The sequence below is a fragment of the Daphnia carinata genome, chromosome 1 (assembly GCF_022539665.2).
Source record: "Daphnia carinata strain CSIRO-1 chromosome 1, CSIRO_AGI_Dcar_HiC_V3, whole genome shotgun sequence".
Taxonomy (NCBI): domain Eukaryota; kingdom Metazoa; phylum Arthropoda; class Branchiopoda; order Diplostraca; family Daphniidae; genus Daphnia; species Daphnia carinata.
In genome coordinates, this window is record NC_081331.1 from 9,319,282 (window position 1) to 9,342,754 (window position 23,473).

General features: G+C 39.3%; 3 protein-coding genes and 2 long non-coding RNA genes across 11 annotated transcripts; 2 read left to right on the plus strand and 3 right to left on the minus strand.

The window, feature by feature from the left end:
* Positions 1 to 148: 148 nt before the first annotated feature.
* On the minus strand, positions 149 to 2,100 carry LOC130694961 (MTRF1L release factor glutamine methyltransferase-like). Of its 2 annotated transcripts, none has more exons than XM_057518098.2 (7): positions 1,726 to 2,100; positions 1,539 to 1,665; positions 958 to 993; positions 839 to 872; positions 584 to 779; positions 437 to 523; positions 149 to 371 (listed from the first exon to the last, which is right to left on the minus strand). In XM_057518098.2, the coding sequence occupies exons 1-7, from the start codon at positions 1,779 to 1,781 to the stop codon at positions 224 to 226; spliced, it is 684 nt and encodes a 227-aa protein (XP_057374081.1). In that variant the 5' UTR covers positions 1,782 to 2,100; the 3' UTR covers positions 149 to 223. The 2 variants fall into 2 exon arrangements, with proteins under 2 accessions (XP_057374081.1, XP_057374080.1); XM_057518097.2 differs by having other exon boundaries at positions 944 to 1,267.
* A 3,973-nt stretch (positions 2,101 to 6,073) lies between these two features.
* On the minus strand, positions 6,074 to 8,183 carry LOC130695203 (uncharacterized). The gene is made up of 3 exons (XR_009002306.2): positions 7,151 to 8,183; positions 6,920 to 6,978; positions 6,074 to 6,852 (listed from the first exon to the last, which is right to left on the minus strand). It is a non-coding gene; the product is annotated as an uncharacterized LOC130695203 (long non-coding RNA).
* A 162-nt stretch (positions 8,184 to 8,345) lies between these two features.
* Positions 8,346 to 17,316, plus strand: LOC130694640 (calcium-transporting ATPase sarcoplasmic/endoplasmic reticulum type-like). 4 transcript variants are annotated; one of them, XR_009002100.2, is made up of 11 exons: positions 8,348 to 8,540; positions 10,627 to 10,793; positions 11,466 to 11,566; positions 11,642 to 11,755; positions 11,863 to 12,001; positions 12,067 to 13,454; positions 13,534 to 13,998; positions 14,081 to 14,419; positions 14,510 to 14,837; positions 16,153 to 16,433; positions 17,010 to 17,316. XR_009002100.2 is itself a non-coding variant. In XM_057517730.2 (10 exons), exons 2-10 carry the CDS (start codon positions 10,676 to 10,678, stop codon positions 17,027 to 17,029), a joined length of 3,012 nt encoding a protein of 1,003 aa, XP_057373713.1. In that variant the 5' UTR covers positions 8,348 to 8,540; positions 10,627 to 10,675; the 3' UTR covers positions 17,030 to 17,314. The 4 variants fall into 4 exon arrangements, 3 of the variants coding, with proteins under 3 accessions (XP_057373705.1, XP_057373713.1, XP_059353501.1); XM_057517730.2 differs by lacking the exon at positions 16,153 to 16,433 and having other exon boundaries at positions 17,010 to 17,314; XM_057517722.2 differs by lacking the exons at positions 16,153 to 16,433; positions 17,010 to 17,316 and having other exon boundaries at positions 8,346 to 8,540; positions 14,510 to 15,827.
* A 541-nt stretch (positions 17,317 to 17,857) lies between these two features.
* On the minus strand, positions 17,858 to 18,980 carry LOC130695058 (PRKR-interacting protein 1 homolog). Its single transcript, XM_057518178.2, has 3 exons — positions 18,709 to 18,980; positions 18,412 to 18,594; positions 17,858 to 18,347 (listed from the first exon to the last, which is right to left on the minus strand). Exons 1-3 carry the CDS (start codon positions 18,820 to 18,822, stop codon positions 18,057 to 18,059), a joined length of 588 nt encoding a protein of 195 aa, XP_057374161.1. The 5' UTR covers positions 18,823 to 18,980; the 3' UTR covers positions 17,858 to 18,056.
* Positions 18,981 to 19,674: 694 nt separating this feature from the next.
* On the plus strand, positions 19,675 to 20,805 carry LOC130695183 (uncharacterized). 3 transcript variants are annotated; one of them, XR_009002304.1, is made up of 4 exons: positions 19,675 to 19,766; positions 19,842 to 20,192; positions 20,255 to 20,467; positions 20,536 to 20,805. It is a non-coding gene; the product is annotated as an uncharacterized LOC130695183 (long non-coding RNA). The 3 variants fall into 3 exon arrangements; XR_009002303.1 differs by having other exon boundaries at positions 19,680 to 19,766; positions 19,835 to 20,192; XR_009002302.1 differs by having other exon boundaries at positions 19,687 to 20,192.
* The last annotated feature ends 2,668 nt before the right edge of the window (positions 20,806 to 23,473 follow it).

The window sequence follows — 23,473 nt, forward strand, 5'->3', positions numbered from 1 at the left end:
TTTGCTTGTCCAGATTGTGGTTCTCTTTGGAGACAAGGGAATGCTGAAACATATTTGTATTCATCACCTAAGACATTGCAGTTCATGACTTTGGGCAGGCATTCTGAACGCAAAACAGCTTATAGAATTTGAATTCATTTCACGCGCCTTGTTTTCCACTTTCATTTATTTACTTCATATGTAATAACTAATCCAAAACATCTTTCTCCTTCAATGACGTTTTTCATTTACACCGTAAAACCACGAATCTGTCAACACCGAAGCAATCCTTACGCACACTGAAACCAGCATAGCTGCCACAGTCTTGAGAAATTAACTGAATCATTTTCGTTTGTCTTGGATCAATTTCGAGAACAATAAACGCGCCCCCTCTGAAAAAAAATTTGGATGGCATGAATTCTAAAAGCATGTTTCACAAATACAGACAGTTGCATACCTAAGCCATTTTGGCGAGTTGCGAATAATTGTTTCGATTAGCCGAGTTCCATCAGGCCCGCCATCCAAGGCTAGGTGGTCTTCATATCTGAGATTAAAGAATTCAAATTGCTATGAGAACCTTGTTTTGCGTAAATAGCATATCTACCGAAAAACTTCAGGTTGCAGACCGGAGATTTCGGCCGTGGGAATGTAAGGTGGATTTGACACAAGAATGTCAAATTTTTGGGAATCAGCAGGGCTGAATACATGTATTACACCATCGTCTTCTAATTTTGCAATAGAAAACGAGGCACGATCTGCAAGTCCCAACAGTTCGGAATTCAATCGAGATAGGGAGACGGCTAGTGAACACCCAATCATTGTAGGACTTATCAATGGTGGTTATAGATTTCAATCGTACCTGCGGGGTTTGCGTCTATCGCTGTGCAGCGCAACTTATGAATGATGGCAAAGAACCAGTAATGAAATTTAAATGTTGTTTAACATATATGTATACATTTTATACCTTGTCATGCTTACTGAGCAATGCAAGACTGATGGCACCAGAACCACAGCCTATTTCGAAACAAGACGGATCACGAAGACTTCCCTCTTCAGGCGTTAGGTGCTGAACCAATTCAGACGCGATTGTAACAAGATCTTCTGTTTCAGGCCTAGGTATAAAAACAGATGGGGAATGGGACATCTTCATTGTTAACCCACAAAAATCCCACTCTCCAATGACATATTGTACAGGCATTCTTTTAAGCCTTAGTTCAGTGTTCACTAGTAGCCTATGGTATTCATCATCTGTTAAGATCTGGTTTCTCATTGTATCAAGACGACTCACCTAATGCCGGAAAAAAAAAGTATACGTATATGTAATCATTCAAGAGTGCGGCAAAAACAATGCCAATATTTTTCTTTTTTAGAGCAACACAGCTTTACTAAATTTGTGTTCTTTGTTATGGTTTTACATATCCAATATCTACTAGTATAGAACAGAACTAATCCCATTTAGACTTCACAAATATTGCTATGATTTAGCAATATACAATAATAACTGTTTGAAAAAATAAATAAAATTCTTTTAGTGTTATTGAACAGGCCATATATGTTACATTTCTTAGTCCAAGGATACTGCATATGATGTGTTTAATTGAGCTCTCAGCTTCTGGAACTTGGTTTTCATCAAACTTCTTTGTCCAGCATTGAATCAAATGCTTCACAGCCTTTTCCGATGTGTGCCTATAAATGGAGTAGTTTCTGAGTGCTCACATTTTTTTTTAGTGAATGCATCTTTTATACCTATTCAAAGCACTGGTATGTATCCGCGAGAGCATCGCTCGATACCAAAGAATCATTCTACTTTAAATGAGATGTTTCCAACACTTTAATTTACTAAGGCAACAGAAAACTAGACTCGTCCGTTTTCAAGATTTGTCTCACTTATACCGACACACAAACATAGGTACAACATCAGCGAGTTCACTTGGCTAGCCCCACCGTATTAAGGCCTCCTCTACGGTTAAGGCGAGTACGATTCAACATTTTCAATGACTGCGAGATGTTTCCCGGCCAGAGAACGAGCCAATAAGAAGATAATCTGGTCTCAATCGTCACGACAGTAGAGTACGATGTTTTAAACAACTCGATCTCGTTCAGCTGCCATGGCGCTACCAGTGAAAGTACACTGTCAACATAGTGGGAAAAAGCAGACGGAGTATCTAGGCGTTGCCGTCATTTAAACCTTTATTTATTTCCATAATCACTCGCTATTTTTTTTGTGTTTATCAGAAATCGTGTACATGTATTACCTTTAAAATTTTTGGTTTATTTTAAGGATTACCGTTAACTAATGAATGTACGTTTTCATAATTATAGTTGGGTGTTAAATTTCTAGAGAAGAATCGGAGTAAAAGTCGGGGTAAATACAGTAGAAAACGTTGTAATCGGGCACGTAACCGGGTTTTGCCAATTGCAACCCTTTGTATTTTTTTATATCCCCGGTTCAACATGGTCTCACTACATATGTACTAAGTAGTACATAGTTGCAGATGCACTTTTTCTTATGGAGTAAATGATAAACGCGCAGGGCGTTAGTCAATTTTTTTTTTTTTTCTAATATTGTCTGCTTGGAGCTTTTCCACGCAGAAGTCGCGATAAAACGTGGTTTTCCATGCGGAATGTGGAAAAAGACACCTAAAATTGTAAATTAAATGAGAACCCATGAAATAAATTTATTTAAATTATCTTAGTTAATTTTTAATATAAGACGGAATGCTGAAATTTTCTAGACACAAACAAAATGTAAATATGTACTTATAATTAAAATTTTTTACACTTATTTACACTTTTTAAAATTTGAACTTGGCGCGGTAAAAAAATGGCCGCCATAATGGTTTATCAAAAGCCACTTTTTCAAACGTAATTTTTGGGGTTAAATAGCATCTTAAAAGTAAACGTTTAGAATAACTTGTTCCTGGAATCACCAGGAACAAAAATATTATAATGGTTTCCTGTTTTGACGAAGATTAAGCGTCAAACAATCAATGCAAAGTTTCGTCTTTTTCACACATCCCCTCCCCTTTCTAAAATCATGAAATCCTTTAATAATTATTTATGAAGAAAATAAACAGTCAAAATTGACAAATTTTTGCATCAATCGATAGCTCTTACCAAGAGCTATCTAATTCTATGAAATTTATGTTAAATTTTCAGAAAAGGAAAAAGTTTAAGTGTAACATATTTTTTTGTTTTTATCAGTTGCGTTCATTAGAATCTTGGATCGAAAAACAACAAAAACACATTTTGCCTTTAAGATTTTTTCCCTTTGAAAATGTTGACAACAATTACACAAAAAATAGATAGCCCTTACCAAGGGCTATTTACTATAATTAATCAACTATTTATTGTAATTTATTTAACTGACAAATAATAAAAAAATTGTTTCTTTTATATTCTTTTATTTCAATTGCCACACCAATTGTATACATATTCATTATATAAGCAGAAAATATGTATAATGTATATTATATTATTGTATGTATTATAGTATTGTATATATATATAATAGTATCGTACATATATAAATATCTATATATAATTGTAACATATATATTAGTATTTATATTGTACATATTAACTCATTGGAAAAATTTACATCAACCGAATTCATTTTATTCGCTTCGAAAAAATCTAAAAGACATGCGCTACACGCATTATTGTTTAACTGGTTTAACTTTAGTGGTTTAACCACTAAAGCAACCAAATCAAGGCCCTAATGGCGGCAACGCACACTTTCTCCATATAGAAAACTGTAGGCGCGATTATGTACTAAGTAGTAGACTACATATTGCCTCGCGACCAGCCTGACTCCGAAACCCTAAAGAACCGCACTGAAATCCAACTGATCGGACTATTGTCCTATTGAAGCGGGCACGAATCCTACCCATAGTATTACGCGAAATTCAAATAATTATTATCGGGAGTGCTTGAAGCTCAACACGCATAATTTAGATATATTTTTGCAAAACGTAAAAAAAAAACTAATAAAACTAAAAACAAAACAAAAATTAAATGAAAAAAAAATGTTTCGAAGTTTTGTTCTCCACCCATGTACTTTACCCAATATAGACATAAAGAAGAAAAAAAGGAAATCTAGCAGTTTTTATCCCTGTTATTCGTAGGAAAAGCAGATGGCACGAGAATAGATAGTGCTCTGATTTTTAGTTTCATCTGCTTGCACTAGAATCCAAAATTGTGTACTTAAGAATGGCTTCAGTTTGGAAGAGCCCTCTATATGTTACCACAAGATAATCCAACTGAAGAGCTTAAAATAAAACTTTTATTGTTTTACCGGCACACTAATTAATACTGTTTGTTTGCCTTTGTTCCATTTTCGAGGAGCATGACTGTACACACTTCGAAGACCTGATTCAACATGTAGGGGAAAACCCTGCGCGGATGTCGTACGTCAAATACCGCCCTCTGTGGAAGTTCAGAAAGAAACTTCCGACAGCAAAATAAATGCACTTTACTCATTACACGATGACATGCAACTGTTGAAAGATATCAGTTGCAGAAAATCAAGGATTTTGCGTAGAAAATAGTCCTCTGATTCATTATTAAACGTTGCTGTGGACGGAGATGATACTTCAAACATCAACAACGTGAAATAAACAAACAATAATTTCCGAAATTTTGCCAACCCAGCAAAGGTTTAGCCTTTGAATTCTCTCGATTGTTTTTTTTACCTCGAACACGTTTTTCTGGGTCGGTTTCGAACTGATGAAAAGGGTCACATTGTACCGCATTGTTTTGCTAACAAACTTCATGGGTTAGAATAGTTGCAGTGGATGGTGTGTAGATTGGGCGAGTGGACTTTCAGTCGGATGTTGACGATTCCTTCTCGCGATCGTTTAGGTTCGTAATAACATTCTCGGTGACTTCTGGCCTAAAGGAATTTCTTTTAGGATTGGCAACTCACTTCTTTATAAAAAAATGCCGATCTATCAACAATTATTTTGTGAATGAATCCTGTGTCGCTGGTGGGTAAGTACATCAGAAACTATCGCAGAAACTGTTTTCTTTCAGAGTTTTCAAAAGTCTGATGTTAAGCAACTTTTGTATCAGTAGTTTAAAAGTTAACGAAAACCATATATCTTAAAGGGTCAAAATTTCAGCCTAGACCACATTTTCGAAATTTTTTTTTGCTATCCCAACCCTGGATTTTGGGTTTGTTTGTTTGTTTAACTGAAGGGGAAAATACGTAATAACTGCCAAAAAATAGATATGATAGCTTGCAGAAAACAATGAAAACATAATTAAACATACCAAATATAGTTTTTTCTAAAAATAAACAATTATTGAAGAAAAGATTTTTTGCACGTTTACTCTGCATTGTCCTTAAAAACAAGACCTACCTGCTCCTTTACACCCAATGAGTCACTTGTTCACGTCTACCGAGAATTGATCACGACTTGTACGTATTTTCTGGAAAACGGATCGGAATAAGAATATTGTTTTTGGAATACTCTTTTTTTTCTAAAAACAGCTCTTGCGCACGCCTACGTCACAGGTCATGAAAGATAATCATGATTTCATGTAAGCAAGGGCTATTTTCCCATGTTTTGCAAGATTTTCACTTGTCAATTTAGTGGCAAATGGCAGAATTTTGTACTACATCGCATGGCTTAGAACGATACCACCAGGACTGGTGCTCTCAACTTTGATTGGTTCCCTGAATTAGTATTACACTAGTAACTTTGGGCCCGTCCAGAGCCGGGGAATAGGTGGCGCTAGCGTATTTTAACGCTATTTTTCAGAAAATCGATTCATGCCATTTTTTCTCGCGTCTACTTTAAATTTTTTTTCGCGTCTACTTTAAATTTTTTTTCGCAATCGGGTTTCCCTGTTTTGCCCGCCGACCCACTCATTGTTTTTGCCCGTCCACCCCCTCACTTTCTCTGCCCGTCAAGATACCAGCTGAAGTTGCCCGTCGACCCCCTCCCTGTCCGTCAAACCACCCTCTGCCCGTCAACCCACTCTCTGGCCGTTAACCCACTGCCCGTTAACCCGCACCTGCGTCAAAAGTAAAAAATCAGTGAAATTCAACCCTCGTTGATGAAAATTCTTTATTTGTCACTCTTGAGCAAATACCGTTACCAGAATGCAAAAATATGCTCTAGACCCACTTTAGGCCTTTGTACAGTGGTTTAAACATGGCATCATACGACCGGGTGACGCAAATAGACTGCAGGTTTGGTGTAGAGAGATGGTGGGGGGCATTGGAACGCAAAAATGAATTTTGCTTCTCCTTAGTTCAAGGATACCAAATTCGAACCCAAAAAAAAGTACACAATTTTGCAGTTTATCATCCCAATCTACTAGCTGATGTTGTTTTGCATGGTTACAAGAACTGTTTTTCGTTCTCAGAAACTTGTAGAGCCTTTAACACGAAGACATTTTTAGAAAATCTTATAATTCCCTTCTGATCCAATTTTTTAAAGCAGCTTTTGTAACAGCAGGAGATGGAATTTTTGTCAGGCCAAATAATTGTTTTTTCGCTAAAAATTTTGCAAATTAAGTCAAAATTTAGAATCTCATATATTTTGGTATGAGGTTACCAATCCCCGTCGAAAATTAATTCGTCATATTTCTAGTGGTTTAATAAATTAAGTGGATCAAGATCTCCAACGCTATGCTCGTAAACGAGCACCTTAAAAATAGTTTAGGGCCTAAAATATCAAAGGGCATATCATTAGATAGGAGCGAATTCCAACCAGGTCCCAACGTAATGATTCACGATGACTAATCTAAAAATGTGTCGTTTTGATTCCGTAATATGGAGGTTATATACGGATGTGATCACTAGGAATAAATGCGTGGAGGAGTCCAGAGATGACGTATAACTCAACCGATCGGACACCATAGCTGAAATGTGTAGAAAGGAGAGTAATTAAAGGCGAATTGAAAAACTGCAACGTGCGATAAATATTACAGGACATCGCTGATAATAAACCTATGGGTATCATTGTAGCCTAAGCCGTAAATATAAGCCTGTATATACAATACACAAAAAGGAGATTAATTATTAGAACAAAAAACCGACATAGTAACAAGATCAATAGTTGGCAGTTTGTGGTAAGCGTTCTGTGAATTGTTGTCAGTTTTCCGGGTCGAATCAGGACGTTCTTTCGTACACATTCAGCAATGAAGCTGAGCAATTTACCATGTTTATGTCCAGTGTTAGCAAACGTGACATTTCTGCTGCGCTGTAGGTCACCTCGAGATGTTGGCCGAATGGCCTTGTCTAAGCAAAGTAGACAACTTTGAACAAAAAACCTTAAGTTGTACAACGCTTGTAGATACTAATTAATTCTAACAAAGCAAAAGACGTGGTAACTTCCCACATTGTTTTCGTCGATTTGAGTGCGGGCGTTACAGGTTACAGCTTTACTAGCGAAACATAGGTTATATGCTTCTAAAGCAGCTGGCAAGTCGAGATTATTGCACTGGTACGGCTGATCTGATCAACAGCTTCGCCGGACGTAAAAAAAGAAATGACCCTGCATGCTGAATTCAGGAATCACGCCAAGAGTTGTCCCGGCTTGGCGATGGATGGATGGATTGCCCGGATGGTAACATCGCTGGGTAGAGAGCTGAAAAAATCGGTAAATGGAAGCATCCTTATCTACACGGACTAATGTATTATTTATAAATTGACGATGAGGTATCAGACGACCCTGCGGCCGAGAGCCAAACTCTACAACAGCCAACAATTTTGCCTCTGCCTGTAGCTCCCTCCCGCCCTCCCTCCTCCTTTTTTTTCACCAGTTTTCACTTTAATTTTGTTGGGCTTTTTTTAGGCTTTTTTTTTTCAATGTTTTTTTGTTTGTTTTTTTTGTGTGCGTTTTTCCTTTTTTGTATTTGAACGTACTGTATAGGAAACTTGTTTGGGATTCTATGTAGTGGAGCGACAGGCGGTCCTGACGGAGTGGATGGAAGAAAGACGCAGCGCTGGGCCAAGAGGAGCAAAACCCAATCAAGACCGAAATAACAACAAGTGGAGAGGTATGGGGCTCATACACTTATCCAGGGAGAAGAAGAGGATGGGTAAGAGTTGGAGAAAAAAAAGCTGGAAAAGCAAAGGAGAGAAGAACAGGGCGTATGGTTTCGTTGTCTTTATACTCGTCGAATGGAATGGCGCTAGGCTGCTAGGGATTTTCTCCGGCCAACCGCACTGTTTCCTTGCTAACACAAACAGACAGCAGTTGTGTTGGCGACCAGGCCAACTAGAATAGTACCACAATAAGCAACCGCTGCGAGTCGCTGATCGGCCGTTCCTGGCTGGAATCAAAGATGGCGTCGGCTTTAAGATACGACGTCGGAGAGCGACCGAAAGTCACTGGTCGGCAGGTCCGGGCCGGTGCTTGTTCACATCACGCAAGCTCTCTCGTCTCCTGGTACCGTGGATTCTCTTACCTGCACCTGAGAATATATATCGTCAGTCTACTAGCAGCGCAACACCTAGTCTGACCCTAGGCTCAGCTGGTTCAACACCGAGTGAGCAGTGGCGTCAGAGAACAACTCCACTTCGACTAACTGGACGTCGGCCGCTGGTTAGCTCAATCCCGTAACAGTTGCCCGTTCCCTCTTCAAGGCGATTCCTTGAGAAGTTCTTTGCTACCGCTCCCCTGTCCTGCTCCTCCCCTCCACCAGTCCCCACTTGCCTATTCTAGGAGGGAACTGGAAAGCTGCGAATTTTGGCTTTGTCCACACAGTGGTGTAGGTCCGCTGCTGTAGTCACGCCGCTCCCGATACCAAGTGGTGAGTGTTCCGTTGCAGTGTGTGCTCGTCGACCAACGACAACGCTGTGGCTCGATAATTAGTCCGTTCGAGCTACTGCTGGATACATACTCTTTACTCAGGGTATTATAGGCCAACGTCGTGCTACCGATCACCTTTCATCATTGGGTAAAACCGATTAAAAGCATTTTTTAATTTTTTTATCCTACTACTCTGAGCGACGAGATTTCATCAAAAACTGATTAGACAGCAATTTTTGTTTTGCGTTCGCCTAAAACTCTTTACTCTTGTAATCTTCTTTCGATTTTTTTGTTTAAAACTGCTCGTGTGTCGCTCTTGGCAGATTCCGTTATTTTTTTTCTTCGTTTTATTCGAACGAAAATCAGTCGTAAAAAATGAGAAAGGGAAAGTCAAACTGAAAAAGCAAAACAAAAAAACGTAAATGATTTGCAAATGTGTGATTTTCTTTCTGCCCACAAAAGGACTCGCCCAAAGCCTCCAGCTGATTGGCGAGTAGAAAATAAACTTATACAACGCTGTTCAAAGAATAAAGTATGGGGCCGATTAGCGTGGGTCAAGAAATTTCTGGGGAAAAAGGGCTGAGATATTTCAATTTTGACTCGATGCCAGCCTGGTCTTGCCACACTACATCAGGTGCCAGTGCCTCCGCCAGTGCCCAGCTTCCTCTGCTGAAAATATATCGCCCCTCCCCCGGCTGTTCTTGCTGTGCCAACCGCCCTTTTAAAGCCAATTACCCAAAATACCGCATGCTCGACGTTCGACACCATCTTCTTATTGGAATAAGGGAAGAGCGCCATGGCTATCTGATGGATAAATGCTTTAGCACAAATCCATCTGATGCAACAGCACAGATCGAAGGTTTTCGTTCCAGCTCTCATGTAACGTTACGTATTTGCAGCTTTTTGTTTTGCAAATAGTTTACAATTCGAAACTTGTTAGGAAATAGTTACGTTGCCTCTTCGCCACGTCGATAACAAGTGTGAGTTCCACAGTTAAAATATTCGTCAACGACAATACGTTGAGTTTTAATGAGATTCGAGTGATATTCAGAAACCGAGTAAAAATAACAATTGCAGACAAGAAGTCGAATGTTCAAATTTTGGCACGTGAGTTCCATGTCTAAAATTGAAATCGAGCGAAAATAAATCGCCCGCCGCAAACGGAGAATCAGTCATAGTTGGTGTCACGGAAAGCACGTGACGAAGCATTCTCCAATCAATTTCGTCCACGAAATCCCCCTCCCCCCTTACCAAAGAAATCCCCGTCCCTCTTCCTTCTTTTCGTTTGCGTGCCCATCTGACTTCATTTGTTTTACGTGTTTCCATGGCCGTAGTAGTCTTTGCATAGAACATGTCACTATAATCATTGAATTGTGTACGACTACCAAGGAGTACTTGTACGTCTAATTAGTTTTTCTACTCAATCACCGCATTTGATCCTTTTCATAAGTGCAATTTATCTTTTGATACTATTTCAAATAGTGTGAAACTGTCGACCAGTGGCTTGGACCAATTGAATTTTCACAGCTGGTACTCACATGGTTTTCCCTTTAGACATAGACTTTTCAAAGTAGATCGCCATACACGTCCTCACATAGAGAACACATTTTTTTTTTAGAAGGATTTAATCGTTATTGTCTTAAAGTATGTTTATCTAATACTTCTGGTTTGAAAGAACTGTAATCCATAGTGTGCTGCATGTCCTTTGGTTCTTAGCCTAGTGTGTTCTGTTAAAAAAAAAAAAAAAAAAATTGTGTAACCTTCTTAAACAGTAATCACCTAAACTATTGTTACATACAACCCTAACTTAATACCTTGCCTATTGTAACTTTCTACAGCATTCAGCCTTTTAATATAAATATTTGTTTATTCATTCCAGATATTGTGGCCAACTTGACAGTACTGTGTTACTACAGTAATATTTCACCATGGATGATGCATTTACTAAGCCCTGGGAGGATGTGGCAGAGTACTTCAGGGTTGACCCTGAAAGAGGCCTTGCGATGGAGCAAGTCAGGAGTAATCAGGAAAAATATGGCCCTAATGGTTAGTATTAGATATTAAAATATGCACTGATTGTGCACCAACAAACTCAAATGGGGGTTTCGATATTGGTTATAATGCTTAATGTGAGCACTTTTAGCAGTTGTATGTGCATATTCTGGCATAAGTGGAAATTTCTTTGTGTTACAGGGGATGGACTGAAAAAGTACATGCTGATAATGGCAAAAAGAAATGTAATAAAGTTATGTTCTCTCACAGTAAAAAGCCAGATAGTTGTCTCTACAAATGCTAGGGCTCCTCCTACTAAACTATGTTTAGCTTCTGTATAGTTGGGAAATCTCCCCATTGCGATATTTAGAGATGACCTAAGTTGAGCTTCTGAGAGTGTTAAAAATAGCAAAGCAATGCAGCCTGGTCACTGAAGCCCAGCACCAGGCCTTGCCTGGCTGTTTATCTTGTCTCCCCCCCTTTTCATTGCCAACTTTCTTGCATTCCACTTTATCTTGCTTTGCTCCTTATGCCTTAGACCACCATGCCATGATAGTCAGTTTTTAGTGTAAAAAAACATAAATTTGTGCTGCTTCATAAGTTATACATATTAATTCCTAAGAATAAGCAACTCCAGCCACAGCCTACCAGGCTTTTACCTTTGTGCTTTCAACAAAAATGTGTGCCTATAAAGTTAAATTAATCAGTACCTCATTTCTTTTTCAGAACTCCCGGTCGAGGAAGGCAAATCCCTACTTCAACTGATTTTAGATCAATTCGACGACCTTTTAGTTAAAATTCTATTGATGGCCGCTATTATCTCGTTTGTAAGTTGAAAGATAACTGAGTATGGTTTATTTACTATATCCTACTACAAATTTTTCTCCTTTGTATGTGTACAGGTTCTGGCATTGTTTGAAGAACACGAAGACGAGCTTGACCAGTTGACTGCTTTCGTGGAACCTTTTGTTATTCTTCTGATTCTAATTGCCAATGCAATTGTCGGTGTCTGGCAGGTGCGATGAAGCCCCCTTCCCCCTCCCTAAAAACAAAAACAAAAAAACTTGTCACGATTTTTGCAATACGTATTTGATTAACATTTATTTACGTGGTCGTTTCTTAGGAACGTAATGCCGAATCTGCAATTGAAGCTTTGAAAGAATATGAACCCGAAATGGGAAAAGTTATCCGATCGGACAAAGCTGGTGTTCAGAAAATCCGCGCCCGGGAGATCGTTCCTGGAGATATCGTGGAAGTTTCTGGTAAGATGTATATTCAATAGAATATTTTACACGTGCTATTAATTAAACTGTTTTCTTTCGCGCAGTTGGTGACAAAATTCCTGCTGATATCCGTATTATCAAGGTTCTGTCGACCACCATCCGTATTGATCAGTCTATTTTGACTGGTGAATCGGTTTCGGTAATCAAGCACACTGAACCTGTGCCAGATCCCAGGTCTGTCAATCAGGACAAAAAGAACATCCTTTTCTCTGGCACTAACGTTGCCGCTGGTAAAGCTCGCGGTATTGTTATTGGCACTGGGTTGAACACTGCCATCGGCAAGATTCGTACGGAAATGTCTGAAACCGAAGAAATCAAGACCCCCCTTCAACAAAAGCTGGATGAATTTGGAGAACAATTGTCTAAGGTCATCTCCGTCATTTGTGTCGCTGTTTGGGCTATCAATATCGGCCACTTCAATGATCCGGCTCATGGTGGATCATGGATCAAGGGCGCCATCTATTATTTCAAGATTGCCGTTGCTTTGGCTGTGGCTGCTATCCCTGAAGGTCTTCCTGCCGTTATTACCACTTGCTTGGCTTTGGGTACGCGTCGTATGGCCAAGAAAAATGCCATTGTGCGATCGTTGCCCTCCGTGGAAACTCTTGGTTGCACCTCTGTCATCTGCTCCGATAAGACCGGCACACTGACCACCAACCAGATGTCTGTCAGCCGTATGTTTGTAATTGACAAAATGGAAGAGGATGGAAATCCTCTGTTGCACGAGTTTGAGATCTCTGGCTCAACCTACGAGCCTATTGGTGAGGTTAGCATGGACAGCAAGAAGATCCGCCCTGGCGATTACGAGACTTTGCACGAAATAACCACTATCTGCATGATGTGCAACGACTCCTCAATCGATTTCAACGAGCACAAGCAAGCATTCGAAAAGGTTGGCGAGGCCACTGAAACCGCACTCATCACCTTGGGTGAAAAACTTAACCCCTACAACATCAGCAAAGTTGGAATGGACCGCCGTAACGCAGCTATTGTAGTCCGCCAAGATATGGACACCAAGTGGAAGAAAGACTTCACCATGGAGTTCTCCCGAGACCGTAAATCCATGTCTTCTTACTGCGTTCCCCTGAAGAGCACCCGCCTAGGAAATGGACCCAAAATGTTTTGCAAAGGAGCGCCCGAAGGTGTCTTGGATCGCTGTAGCCACGTTCGTGTTGGAGCACAAAAGGTGCCAATGACTCCGGCTATTTACAACAAAATTATGGAAGTCACTCGACAATACGGTACCGGCCGTGACACTCTGCGTTGCCTTGCTTTGGCTACCTTGGATAACCCACCCAAGGTTGCCGACATGGACATTTCTGACTCTACCAAGTTCGCCACTTACGAAAACAATATGACCTTTGTTGGTGTTGTCGGCATGTTGGATCCCCCACGCAAGGAAGTCTTCGACTCTATCGCACGCTGTCGTGAGGTAGGAAGAACGAACTGTGATATGCATGTTCTAATTTATTTGATTTTTATTCCATTTGTCTGTCTCTGATTGATGACAGGCTGGTATTCGTGTTATCGTCATTACTGGTGACAACAAAGCTACTGCTGAAGCCATCTGCCGCCGTATTGGTGTCTTTACTGAGGAAGAGAGCACTGAAGGCATGTCCTTCTCTGGTCGAGAATTCGATGACCTGTCCACCGACGAACAGCGTAAAGCTGTCGCCCGAGCCCGTCTCTTCTCCCGTGTCGAACCTGCTCACAAGTCAAAGATCGTCGAGTACCTTCAAAGCATGGATGAGATCTCTGCCATGACTGGTGACGGTGTCAACGATGCTCCTGCCTTGAAAAAAGCTGAAATCGGTATTGCCATGGGTTCCGGCACTGCCGTCGCCAAGTCTGCTTCCGAAATGGTTTTGGCTGATGACAACTTCTCAACCATTGTCGCCGCCGTGGAAGAGGGTCGTGCCATCTACAACAACATGAAGCAGTTTATCCGCTATCTCATTTCCTCCAACATCGGAGAAGTGGGTTTAGCCTTTAAACATTCGTTTCATCAATGAGTTTTTTTCATGTTTTTATATATATATTTACAAAAAAAACCAATAGGTTGTCAGTATCTTCTTGACTGCCGCTCTTGGTTTGCCCGAAGCTTTGATTCCTGTCCAGCTCTTGTGGGTCAACTTGGTTACTGATGGTCTGCCTGCTACTGCCTTGGGTTTCAACCCTCCTGATTTGGACATCATGAACAAGCCACCTCGCCGTGCTTCTGAAGGTCTCATCACCGGCTGGCTCTTCTTCCGTTACATGGCTGTCGGTACCTACGTCGGCGCCGGCACCGTTGGTGCCGCTGCTTGGTGGTACATGCTTAGCCCCGTCGGACCACATCTATCCTACTACCAGTTGAGCCATCACTTGCAGTGCACTCCTGACAATGAAGCATTCAAGGTGAAATATCACGATCCTTTTATCATATTGCAAACTTTCATCATGTTTTCTTGTTTTTATTTTACGTCATTTTATGTTTGCCTTATTCAGGGAATTGATTGTGCCATCTTCCATGACCCCCATCCCATGACTATGGCTCTTTCGGTCTTGGTCACCATTGAGATGTTGAATGCCTTGAACAGCTTGTCTGAAAACCAGTCAATGCTGGTCATGCCACCTTGGTCCAACATTTGGCTCATTTCGGCCATTGCCCTTTCGATGACGCTCCACTTCATGATTCTCTACGTGGAGATTTTGTCGACTGTCTTTCAGATTTGCCCACTAACTTTGGAGGAGTGGATTGCCGTTTTGAAAATATCCCTGCCAGTCGTTCTGCTCGACGAGGTGCTCAAGTTCTTCGCCCGCAAATACAGCGACGGTGAGAATCCCTTAACACATTGCCAATGGATAGTTTTGTCCTGGGCCCTTTATGCAGGTCTCTTGTATCAATTCCCGCTTTGATTGGGCGTATCATCCCACATCAGCAGAGATCAATCTACCACGAAGGATTCGCATTTCTCATTCCACACTTCTGTCCTCTTTCCCACCAACCGCTCCGATTCCATTTGGCTTTTTTCGAAATTTAGACATTAATTTACGATAAGCCTATTCCAATTCTTAAGAGTATGCAAAATGGTCACACGGCTACGGCCTCATATGATTAGATTTATTTTAGGTATTATTACTACTTTTTTTAAATAAAAATTTCCTCGTCTTTCCTTGTGAATTCGTGTGAATCCCGCGAGACTTCGTTATGGTCCTTTCCATTTTCCTGCTATTTCTCTTCTACCATGTCCCTACAATTCAGGTAAGGTAGCATAAAACAAAGCATGTGCACTTTTAATAAGCCCCTTTTCCTGATTGTAAACCTAATTTTTCGGATGGGCGTTCGAATCGGCTCCAACAATGTCACTTCAGTTATTGGTACAGGTAGAAGCTGTTTGGCTCTACTCGTAACATACATTCAAATGCCTGAGTGACTTGTTGGATTGCTTTCCTCTTCAGAGTTGAACTGCGACTGCCAGACGATTACCCTATCTTTCCCCGTGTGTCAAGCCATTAACCAAAATTTAATGCCTCGTTACGTGGGGCGTGTCCGTGCTCTCGCGTGCTCGCCACGCCTGTATGTATGTGTAAGTGTGGGCGCGTGCGTGTGTAGTCTGATGCAGGATTCGTTCATTGAATGAACTCTCTCGTAGCTTAGTCTTTGCCTTGATTCTGATTTTCTTTTTTTCTCATACTCTGGTTTCATATACCGTTTCAGACAATAACGTGAAAATATTGAAAACTAATGCGTTGACTTGTGATGCATTCTTGTACATTCGACCGAACTTTGGAAAAGGAATACAACTGAAGAATGGAACCCTCAGTTGGAAAATCGACAACGTGTGCAACTGTGCATGGTGGATGCAAATACCAATCCATTTTTTTTCACACGTGTTCGTTTTGTATAACCTTTTAACCGACAACTTTATAGCTTAACCACAGATGCCTCAGAACACATAACCCGAATTCTACTGAGTAAGACTTACTGTTGCCATCTGGATTTTGGTAAGTTTTTGAGTGTGATATAACGTTGTCGTGTGGTATTAAAACATTTGCAATTCTAGTTTTAAGTGATGTGTGTTGTGCTCCCTAATTGTGTTCTTTGCATTTATTCCCTCTTTTTTTTATCTTTATTTATTTAACTTCAGTTATTGGGTGTTAAACGAAGCCAACCGTCGGAAGCCTTTCGCACATTCTTCTGATTTCCTGAGAATTCACCCATCCACCCTTCAACTTCTCCTGCATCTCAAACTGGACATTTGTCTCAAAAATATATCCCATTACTTAGAAATTTTTCCCCCACAAACTCTACCCTTGACTCCTATCTTAGCTGTCCCTCCTTTTGCTCCACAATGGTGTTTTCCCCATTTTTTCTCCTGCCGAAACGTATGGATTTGTAAAGTTTACAACTGCGTCACGTGTGTGACCTGTGAGTATTGAAACCGAGAGTTATAGCACGAGGCATGCGGAACAGGTTCCTTGAAGTATTCACAAACTTATGCCTTGACGACTTAACGCACAATGAGTAGTTTTATGTCAACGCTAGAAAACATAATTTTTACATGCAGCCTGCAATATGGAATCTACTTGTATCGTCAGCTTAAAAGATCCTAACTTTTCAACGGCGGCTTTATGTTCAGTGGAGTCCGGGCTTGTCTTGGTTAGAGGCAGGTCCTTGGTCGCTCTTTTTTGTTGTGTAAGAAGCGTAGTGGCTGTTCAGCGGTGCGAAGTCAGCCCGTGAACACGTTATACATCTGTTTTTAGTATATTTGGCACCATCACATGAAAACAGGCTTAAGTGGCACTTGAAGATGTTACTGACAATCGTCAGTACCGCTACTCGTATTAACAACGTCATCGCCATGAAAATATGTTATTCACCTTCGTGCAATCTGATAGCATTCACTGCTGCTGCTATTCTAGTGGAACGGTTTTGTTTGATTACAGGAAGACTAGAAGGTATATACTAATCACTGTCTATTTGGACTTGTCTTTTTTCTTGCAGCTCCGGTCAAGAAGGATTAAAAATCATCAGATCCAGAGACGGGCTGCTCGAGTGACTTCACCCTTCGTGCGGCAACTGGAGTGTACCTTTTTCGCTCACCTGTTACCGCACCGTTACGTGTGACTCCCTTTTTCTTTCTTTCTCGTTCTTGCTTTCCCATTTTGGATTTTCTTTGCTCTACTACAAGTTTTCTTCGGTTGGGTGAAGTATGGAAGGGCCCTGCAAGCAAAATACTAGAGTTGGTTGTGCCTACCTTTCTTATTTGTTTTTGTTCTCGTTACAGCGCCTTTTCTTATTCAACATCAGGTCATCACCGTTTGACAGAAATCCCATATAATCTTTGATCCTTTTATTTACACATTGTGTAGTGCCTTGCGCATTTGAAAGAAACTTCCGTGTAGTCGAGATGAAACGCCAAAACAATCAACATAAGTAGTATGGTATTGAAAGAAGCATTCGAATTTTTCAGATCTTACCATGTCAAAGTCGTGCGTCTTTTTCTTCACGTCCTACTCCTCTGTTCTGTAACCTGTTTTTAATCAAGCTGTCACCAGGTCGTTTATAATACTTTTTGTGTGCAGTTGACTCTTCCCCTCTGTTCCCAATTTAAGTAAAGTCATGTGGCCTCTTCTGCTCTTTAGTCAAACTTCAATAAAAAAAAATACAGAATATTATTAAGAAAAGATCGACTACCGATGTGGTAGTTGGCCGTCAACACCTCAAACTCCAGTTCGGGCGATGTCGAGGCAAGCGCTTTTCTGAAGCGCCAATATTTCTAATTCACCCAATATTTTTAATGTCTCCACCCCCAACTCTATGAAAGTTGAAGAAATAAAAAATGGTGCAACCAAGATATGGATTCATTTATTCTTTGCCTGAACACATGTCCACCACAAATTAAAACTTACTAGGACATTAAGCATCAAAATATCGATAAATCAATGCATTTGTGGCGTCGCCTGTTTGTACACAGATTTAACTAGTAAACAATCAAACATTTTGCAGAGTTTTAGGTTGAGTCTTAATGATCAGTAATCTTTCCTTCCACTATTCAAATCCTGTGGTATCTGGAGTACAATTGTCTTCAGATTTGTTCTCAGGATCATCTTCCGGCTTGTTTTTGGGGTGATCTTCAGGCTCATCTGCCGTATCTGGTGTATCAGAACTGCTGCTTGTTTCTTGCTGTGATGACCTACTAGCATCTGTTTTATGTTTCTTCCCTGTAGCTTTCATAAGCTGTTTCTTTTTTAGTCGCTTGGCTCTTTTCTTTGCGGTTCTTTCCTCTGCTTGTCTTTGATTGTTTTCCAGTTTTTGTCTGAAATCTTCATCTTTTTTATCCTACAACAAATTTGAACAAGGCTGATGGGATATAATTCAAAATCTATAACATAATGCAATCTACCTTTTCAGACATGATTTGAATATTTTTTTGTCTTGCATATTCTCTTCTACGAATGTGACGATAGACATGAAATTCCCCACTTCCAGCACCAGCACTTGAGCCCATTACATTTCTTACAAAGTCTGGAGGATCTGATACAGCTTTTTTTTCTTTTGGCCTTTCTGGTAATTGTACTGGCTTCTCCTATGAACAGATCATGCGTCAATACTTAACACCTTTATGTTCTCTCGGTAAAAACTAATAGCGCATTAAATGTTCGTCTTAAAGGGAGAAGTCAATGATATTAACACATCTTACAGGATTTCTCATGAGACGATCGAGTTTCATTCTTTGATAATCGTACGTGTTTTTTACAACAACAACCTCTTTCGGCTCGCGCACTTTCTTTTTTTTTTCGGTTGATTCTGCCATTACACTACAATAGAATCACTGTATGTAGTAAAAACGGGACTTTAAAACAAATGACAAGTCTATAAATGTCAAACACCGTTTTTAATTAAAGCTGTTGAGTGACTACCATCCCTTGCCCTGGTAACATTTACCACTATTTAAAACAACTTGGTATCTGTGGCCTAGGCCAATGGTTTTTCAAAGCCTCTTCTAGCCAACATGGTCTCCGCGAATTGACTGCTTGACCGAGACTAGGGCTCGGCCCCGCGACGATCGGGCACGATTTTGGCCGACCCGCGCGGTTTTTTTTTTTAAAGGACAAACCGGTGCGGTTCGGTTTGCCAATTTTTCCAAACCGATTGAACCGCGGTTTGACACGAAATTTGTATCCCTTTACGGTTTTGCAGGGTTTGCACTATGAATTTCCAGTTTGCATAGGACAATACATCAGTAACAGAGTTTGCCGCTAGATGGCGGAAAGATCGAACCAATTTTCGATCGCGATACTTACAAGTCTGATTGGAAATTTTATTTCAAACAAGTTTCAGACCGCCATTACGTTCATAGCAATTAGTGATAATTACTTGATTTGTAATTTTAGCAAAATTTCAAAAAAAAATTTTTAATAGCGGTTCAAACCGGTTTGGCCCAGTTGCAAACCGAAAACCGAACCGCAGTCAAAAATGGCTAAACCGAACCGACGGTTTGACCATAGATAAAGACGACTGGTTCGTCATGTCCATAAGACAAATAGCATGGGCTGCTGACGCAAAAATTTAGGGTACCCTTCCTACGATTTTTTGGATCCTTACTCTGATTATACTGCCATCTAGTGGAGGTTTTGATCACTACTGAAGGTGTAAATAGCTTTCCATTAACCGCCATTGTTCGTGCCAGCTTGTGGCGTCCTGAAGCTAGGTTTGGCTTGAAAATGTCGTTCCCTAAAGAAAATAAGAATAGGATAGGTTTGTACAGTTTGATTTACGGAGTAATCTGTTATAATGTTGAAGGACCAAAGTAAATAATAATTTAGTTTAAAGGTTACGATATGACAGACAGCTTTGGTAAATGGAAAAAAGGGAAACAAGAACTTGAAACTGTCATCTAACCAAAATTTGAAGAAAATTGAGCCAAAAAACCAAGAGCCAGATAAAAAGCGAGGACCCATTGACATCGTCACTCGTAAAAAGCAACTCTTCTGAAGATATTTTCATTTCTAGCTTATTTACCAATATTGCAACTCGGGGTGTTTCTTCAGCTCAAGATCTCGATAGTAACAAAGTTGGTGTTGACCACAATAGTTTTACCCAAAAAATTTACACGAGGAACCATGCTTCTAATCCTGAAAGAACTGCAATATCGTCTAGCAGCTAAACTCTCATAATTCACAGGTATGTGTAAATCTTTATATTTAAGGAAGACCAGCCAGCCAGCTTATATCATCTATTTTCAGGGAGAAAATGAAACCCTAACTTGAGCGGAAGTTAGATAAATTGAAGAAGAGATACTAAAAAGGAAAAATAAAAAGGTGACGTCCAAAATAGCAAAACTTTCAACAACCAGAAAAAGTAAAAATTTTGGAAGGCAAAAGTAAAGTTGAGAAGGCAAGAAGCATTGTAGAGAAACAGGCATTGGAAGGTTCTCTTCAAAGAGCTGAAGGTTTAAGGTAAACTTTCAGTTTGACAAAAAAATTTTAAGATCTTCAAAAATTTTTACCTTTCTGTATTACAATAGGTAAAAGACGATGTGAATTGCTTGCTAAATCAATTAAAAAACGCGATAAAATCAAATCACAAAGTAAAAATAAGTGGACCAATGCATTGAAGAACAGAAAAGGAGAAAAGCTAACATTAAGAAACATGAAAAGAAAGAACCTAAACTAATGAAATAAGGCCAATTTATCATATTAATGAGCGATACTGACTCTTGGATGAGTTAACTCGTGTTCTATTATGTCCAAAACGTGTTATAGTTTTGTATTAAAATACACTGGCATGATTCCCATGTTCGTGGAAAATTTTAAGTAACAAATCTTTGATTCATTTAAAAAGATTTAATGGCTTAATCATAAACATTAACCACAGACACATCACATTAATCAACTTAACATTAATCTCAGACTCAAAAAAAAGGTCTTTTATGGTGGAAAATGATCAAAATTGATTTTTCATTATTAGCACCTTTGTTAGCATCAAGACATAAGATTTTAATATTATTCCTATAAACATTATTTATCAAATGTTAATAATAATGAGCTGGCCTACATGTAAACATATATAGTTTTCAACACCCGCCAAAAGTCCCTCAACCCTATTTCTATTGGCGTTCAAAGTTCTTTCCTTTGTCCGCGAGAGGCACTGTAACTAGAGTAAGCATTTCTTTCTGCGCCAACATGGTCTCCGGAATTGACTATGGTTTGACGATTTTTAAATGAAAAACCGCGGTTTGCCCCGATCAACGACGATCGGGGCCGAGCCCTAACCGAGACTAGGGCTCCGCCCCGCGACGATCGAGCACGATTTTTGCCGACCCTCGCGGATGTTTTTTTCAGGCTGGTCGCGAGGCAATATGTACTACTTAGTACATAATCGCGCCTGCAGTTTTCTTTATGGGGAAAGTGTATGTTTTCACCCCTAGGGCTTTGATTTGGTTGCTTTAATGGCTAAACCGTTAAAGTTAAACCAGTTAAACAAAAATGCGTGTAGCGCATGTCTTAATTTTTTCAAAGCGAATATTATGAATTAGGTTTATATAAATTTATATTTATAATACTATGATAATGTTCATAAATGTTACAATATAATAAATACACATATATACAGTATATTACAATTATATATATATATTTATACATACGTACAATTATATTTATATATTTATACATACATACAATTACAATATATATATTACTATTATATATATGTACAATAGTTATGGTAATTGAAATAAACGAATATAAGAGAAACAATTTTTTTATTACTTGTTAGCAAAATTAATTATGATATTCGCTGATTTAATATATAAATAATATAAATATAATATAAATCGATAGCCCTTGGTAAGGGCTATCCATTTTTAGATAATTGTAATCAATATTTTCAAATCGAAAAAATCTTAAACGCAAAATGCGTTTTTGTTGTTTTTCGATCTAAGGTTCTAATGGACGCAACCGATAAAACAAAAAAATTGATGTTACACTTGAACTTTTTCGTTTTCCGAAAATTTAACATAAGTTTTATAGAATTAGATAGCTCTTGATAAGAGCTATCGATTGATGCAAAATTTGTCAATTTTAACTGTTTATTTTCTTCATAAATAATTATTAAAGGATTTCATGATTTTAGAAAGGGGAGGGGGTGTGTGAAAAAGACGAAACTTTGCATTGATTGTTTGATGCTTAATCTTCGTCAAAACAGGAAACCATTATAATATTTTTGTTCCTGGTGATTGAGGAACAAGTTGTTCTAAACGTTTACTTTTAAGATGCTATATTTAACCCCAAAAATTACGTTTGAAAAAGTGGTTTTTGATAAACCATTATGGCGGCCATTTTTTTACCGCGCCAAGTTCAAATTTTAAAAAGTGTATATAAGTGTAAAAAATTTTAATTATACATATTTACATTTTGTTTGTGTCTAGAAAATTTCAGCATTCCGTCTTATATTAAAAATTAACTAGATAATTTAAATAAATTTATTTCATGGGTTCTCATTTAATTTACAATTTTAGGTGTCTTTTTTCACATTCCGCATGGAAAACCACGTTTTATCGCGACTTCCGCGTGGAAAAGCTCCAAGCAGACAATATTAAAAAAAAACAATTGACTAACGCCCTGCGCGTTTATCATTTACCCCATAAGAAAAAGTGCATCTGCAACTATGTACTACTTAGTACATATGTAGTGAGACCATGTTGGTTTTTTTTTAAAGGACAAACCAGTGCGGTTCAGTTTGCCGTTTTTTCCAAACAGATTGAACCGCGGTTTCAAGGTTTTTACCCGCAGTTTGTACCCGCGGTGTAAACTGCAGTTTACACCGCGTATCTTAATTGGAAAGCATAACTTTTCCTAAATAATGGAGATACATTATCTAGCTATGTTTTTATAAAATCGGAATTAATTTATATTAATATTTTTATATGCAAATTTAAAGCTTAATGGCTAAAGTAGCGTTTCATATTTACGACCTTGAAGCCGTCCATTATTGCCGCCCGTCGGTATTGCCTGGGTCTACCTGACCAAAATTGGCCAATAGGAAAAAAGTGTAATGTTACTCCAGCAGACGAAATTTAAATGTCAAAGCCGGTGTGTAGGGCTTGGCCCCGAACGTCTTTGATCGGGGCAAACCGCGGTTTTTCATTTAAAAATCGTCAAACCGTCGGTTCGGTTTGGTCATTTTTTACTGCGGTTCGGTTTTCGGTTTGCAGCTGGGCAAAACCGGTTTGAACCGCCATTAAATTTTTTTTTTAATTTTGCTGAAATTCCAAATCAAGTAATTATCACTAATTGTGAGCGTAATGGCGATCGGCAACTTGTTGTAAATCAAATTTCCGATCAGACTTGTAGGCATCGCGATCGAAAATTGGTCGATCCTTCCGCCATCTAGCGACAAAATCTGTTACTGATGTTATTGTCCTATGTAAACCGCAAATCCGCGGTGCAAACCGTAAAACC

Excerpts from the sequence above, each read along its gene's own strand:
- LOC130694640 (XM_057517722.2), top strand. The coding sequence starts at position 10,676 with ATGGATGATGCATTTACTAAGCCCTGGGAGGATGTGGCAGAGTACTTC. Across the intron at positions 12,002-12,066 it reads AGATATCGTGGAAGTTTCTG|TTGGTGACAAAATTCCTGCT; the intron begins GTAAGATGTATA and ends TCTTTCGCGCAG. Across the intron at positions 13,999-14,080 it reads TTTCCTCCAACATCGGAGAA|GTTGTCAGTATCTTCTTGAC; the intron begins GTGGGTTTAGCC and ends AAAAACCAATAG.
- LOC130694961 (XM_057518097.2), bottom strand. The coding sequence starts at position 1,781 with ATGATTCTTTGGTATCGAGCGATGCTCTCGCGGATACATACCAGTGCT. Across the intron at positions 524-583 it reads CTGCAACCTGAAGTTTTTCG|ATATGAAGACCACCTAGCCT; the intron begins GTAGATATGCTA and ends CTTTAATCTCAG. Across the intron at positions 372-436 it reads AACTCGCCAAAATGGCTTAG|AGGGGGCGCGTTTATTGTTC; the intron begins GTATGCAACTGT and ends ATTTTTTTTCAG.
- LOC130695058 (XM_057518178.2), bottom strand. The coding sequence starts at position 18,822 with ATGGCAGAATCAACCGAAAAAAAAAAGAAAGTGCGCGAGCCGAAAGAG. Across the intron at positions 18,595-18,708 it reads ATCGTCTCATGAGAAATCCT|GAGAAGCCAGTACAATTACC; the intron begins GTAAGATGTGTT and ends ATCTGTTCATAG. Across the intron at positions 18,348-18,411 it reads TTCAAATCATGTCTGAAAAG|GATAAAAAAGATGAAGATTT; the intron begins GTAGATTGCATT and ends AATTTGTTGTAG.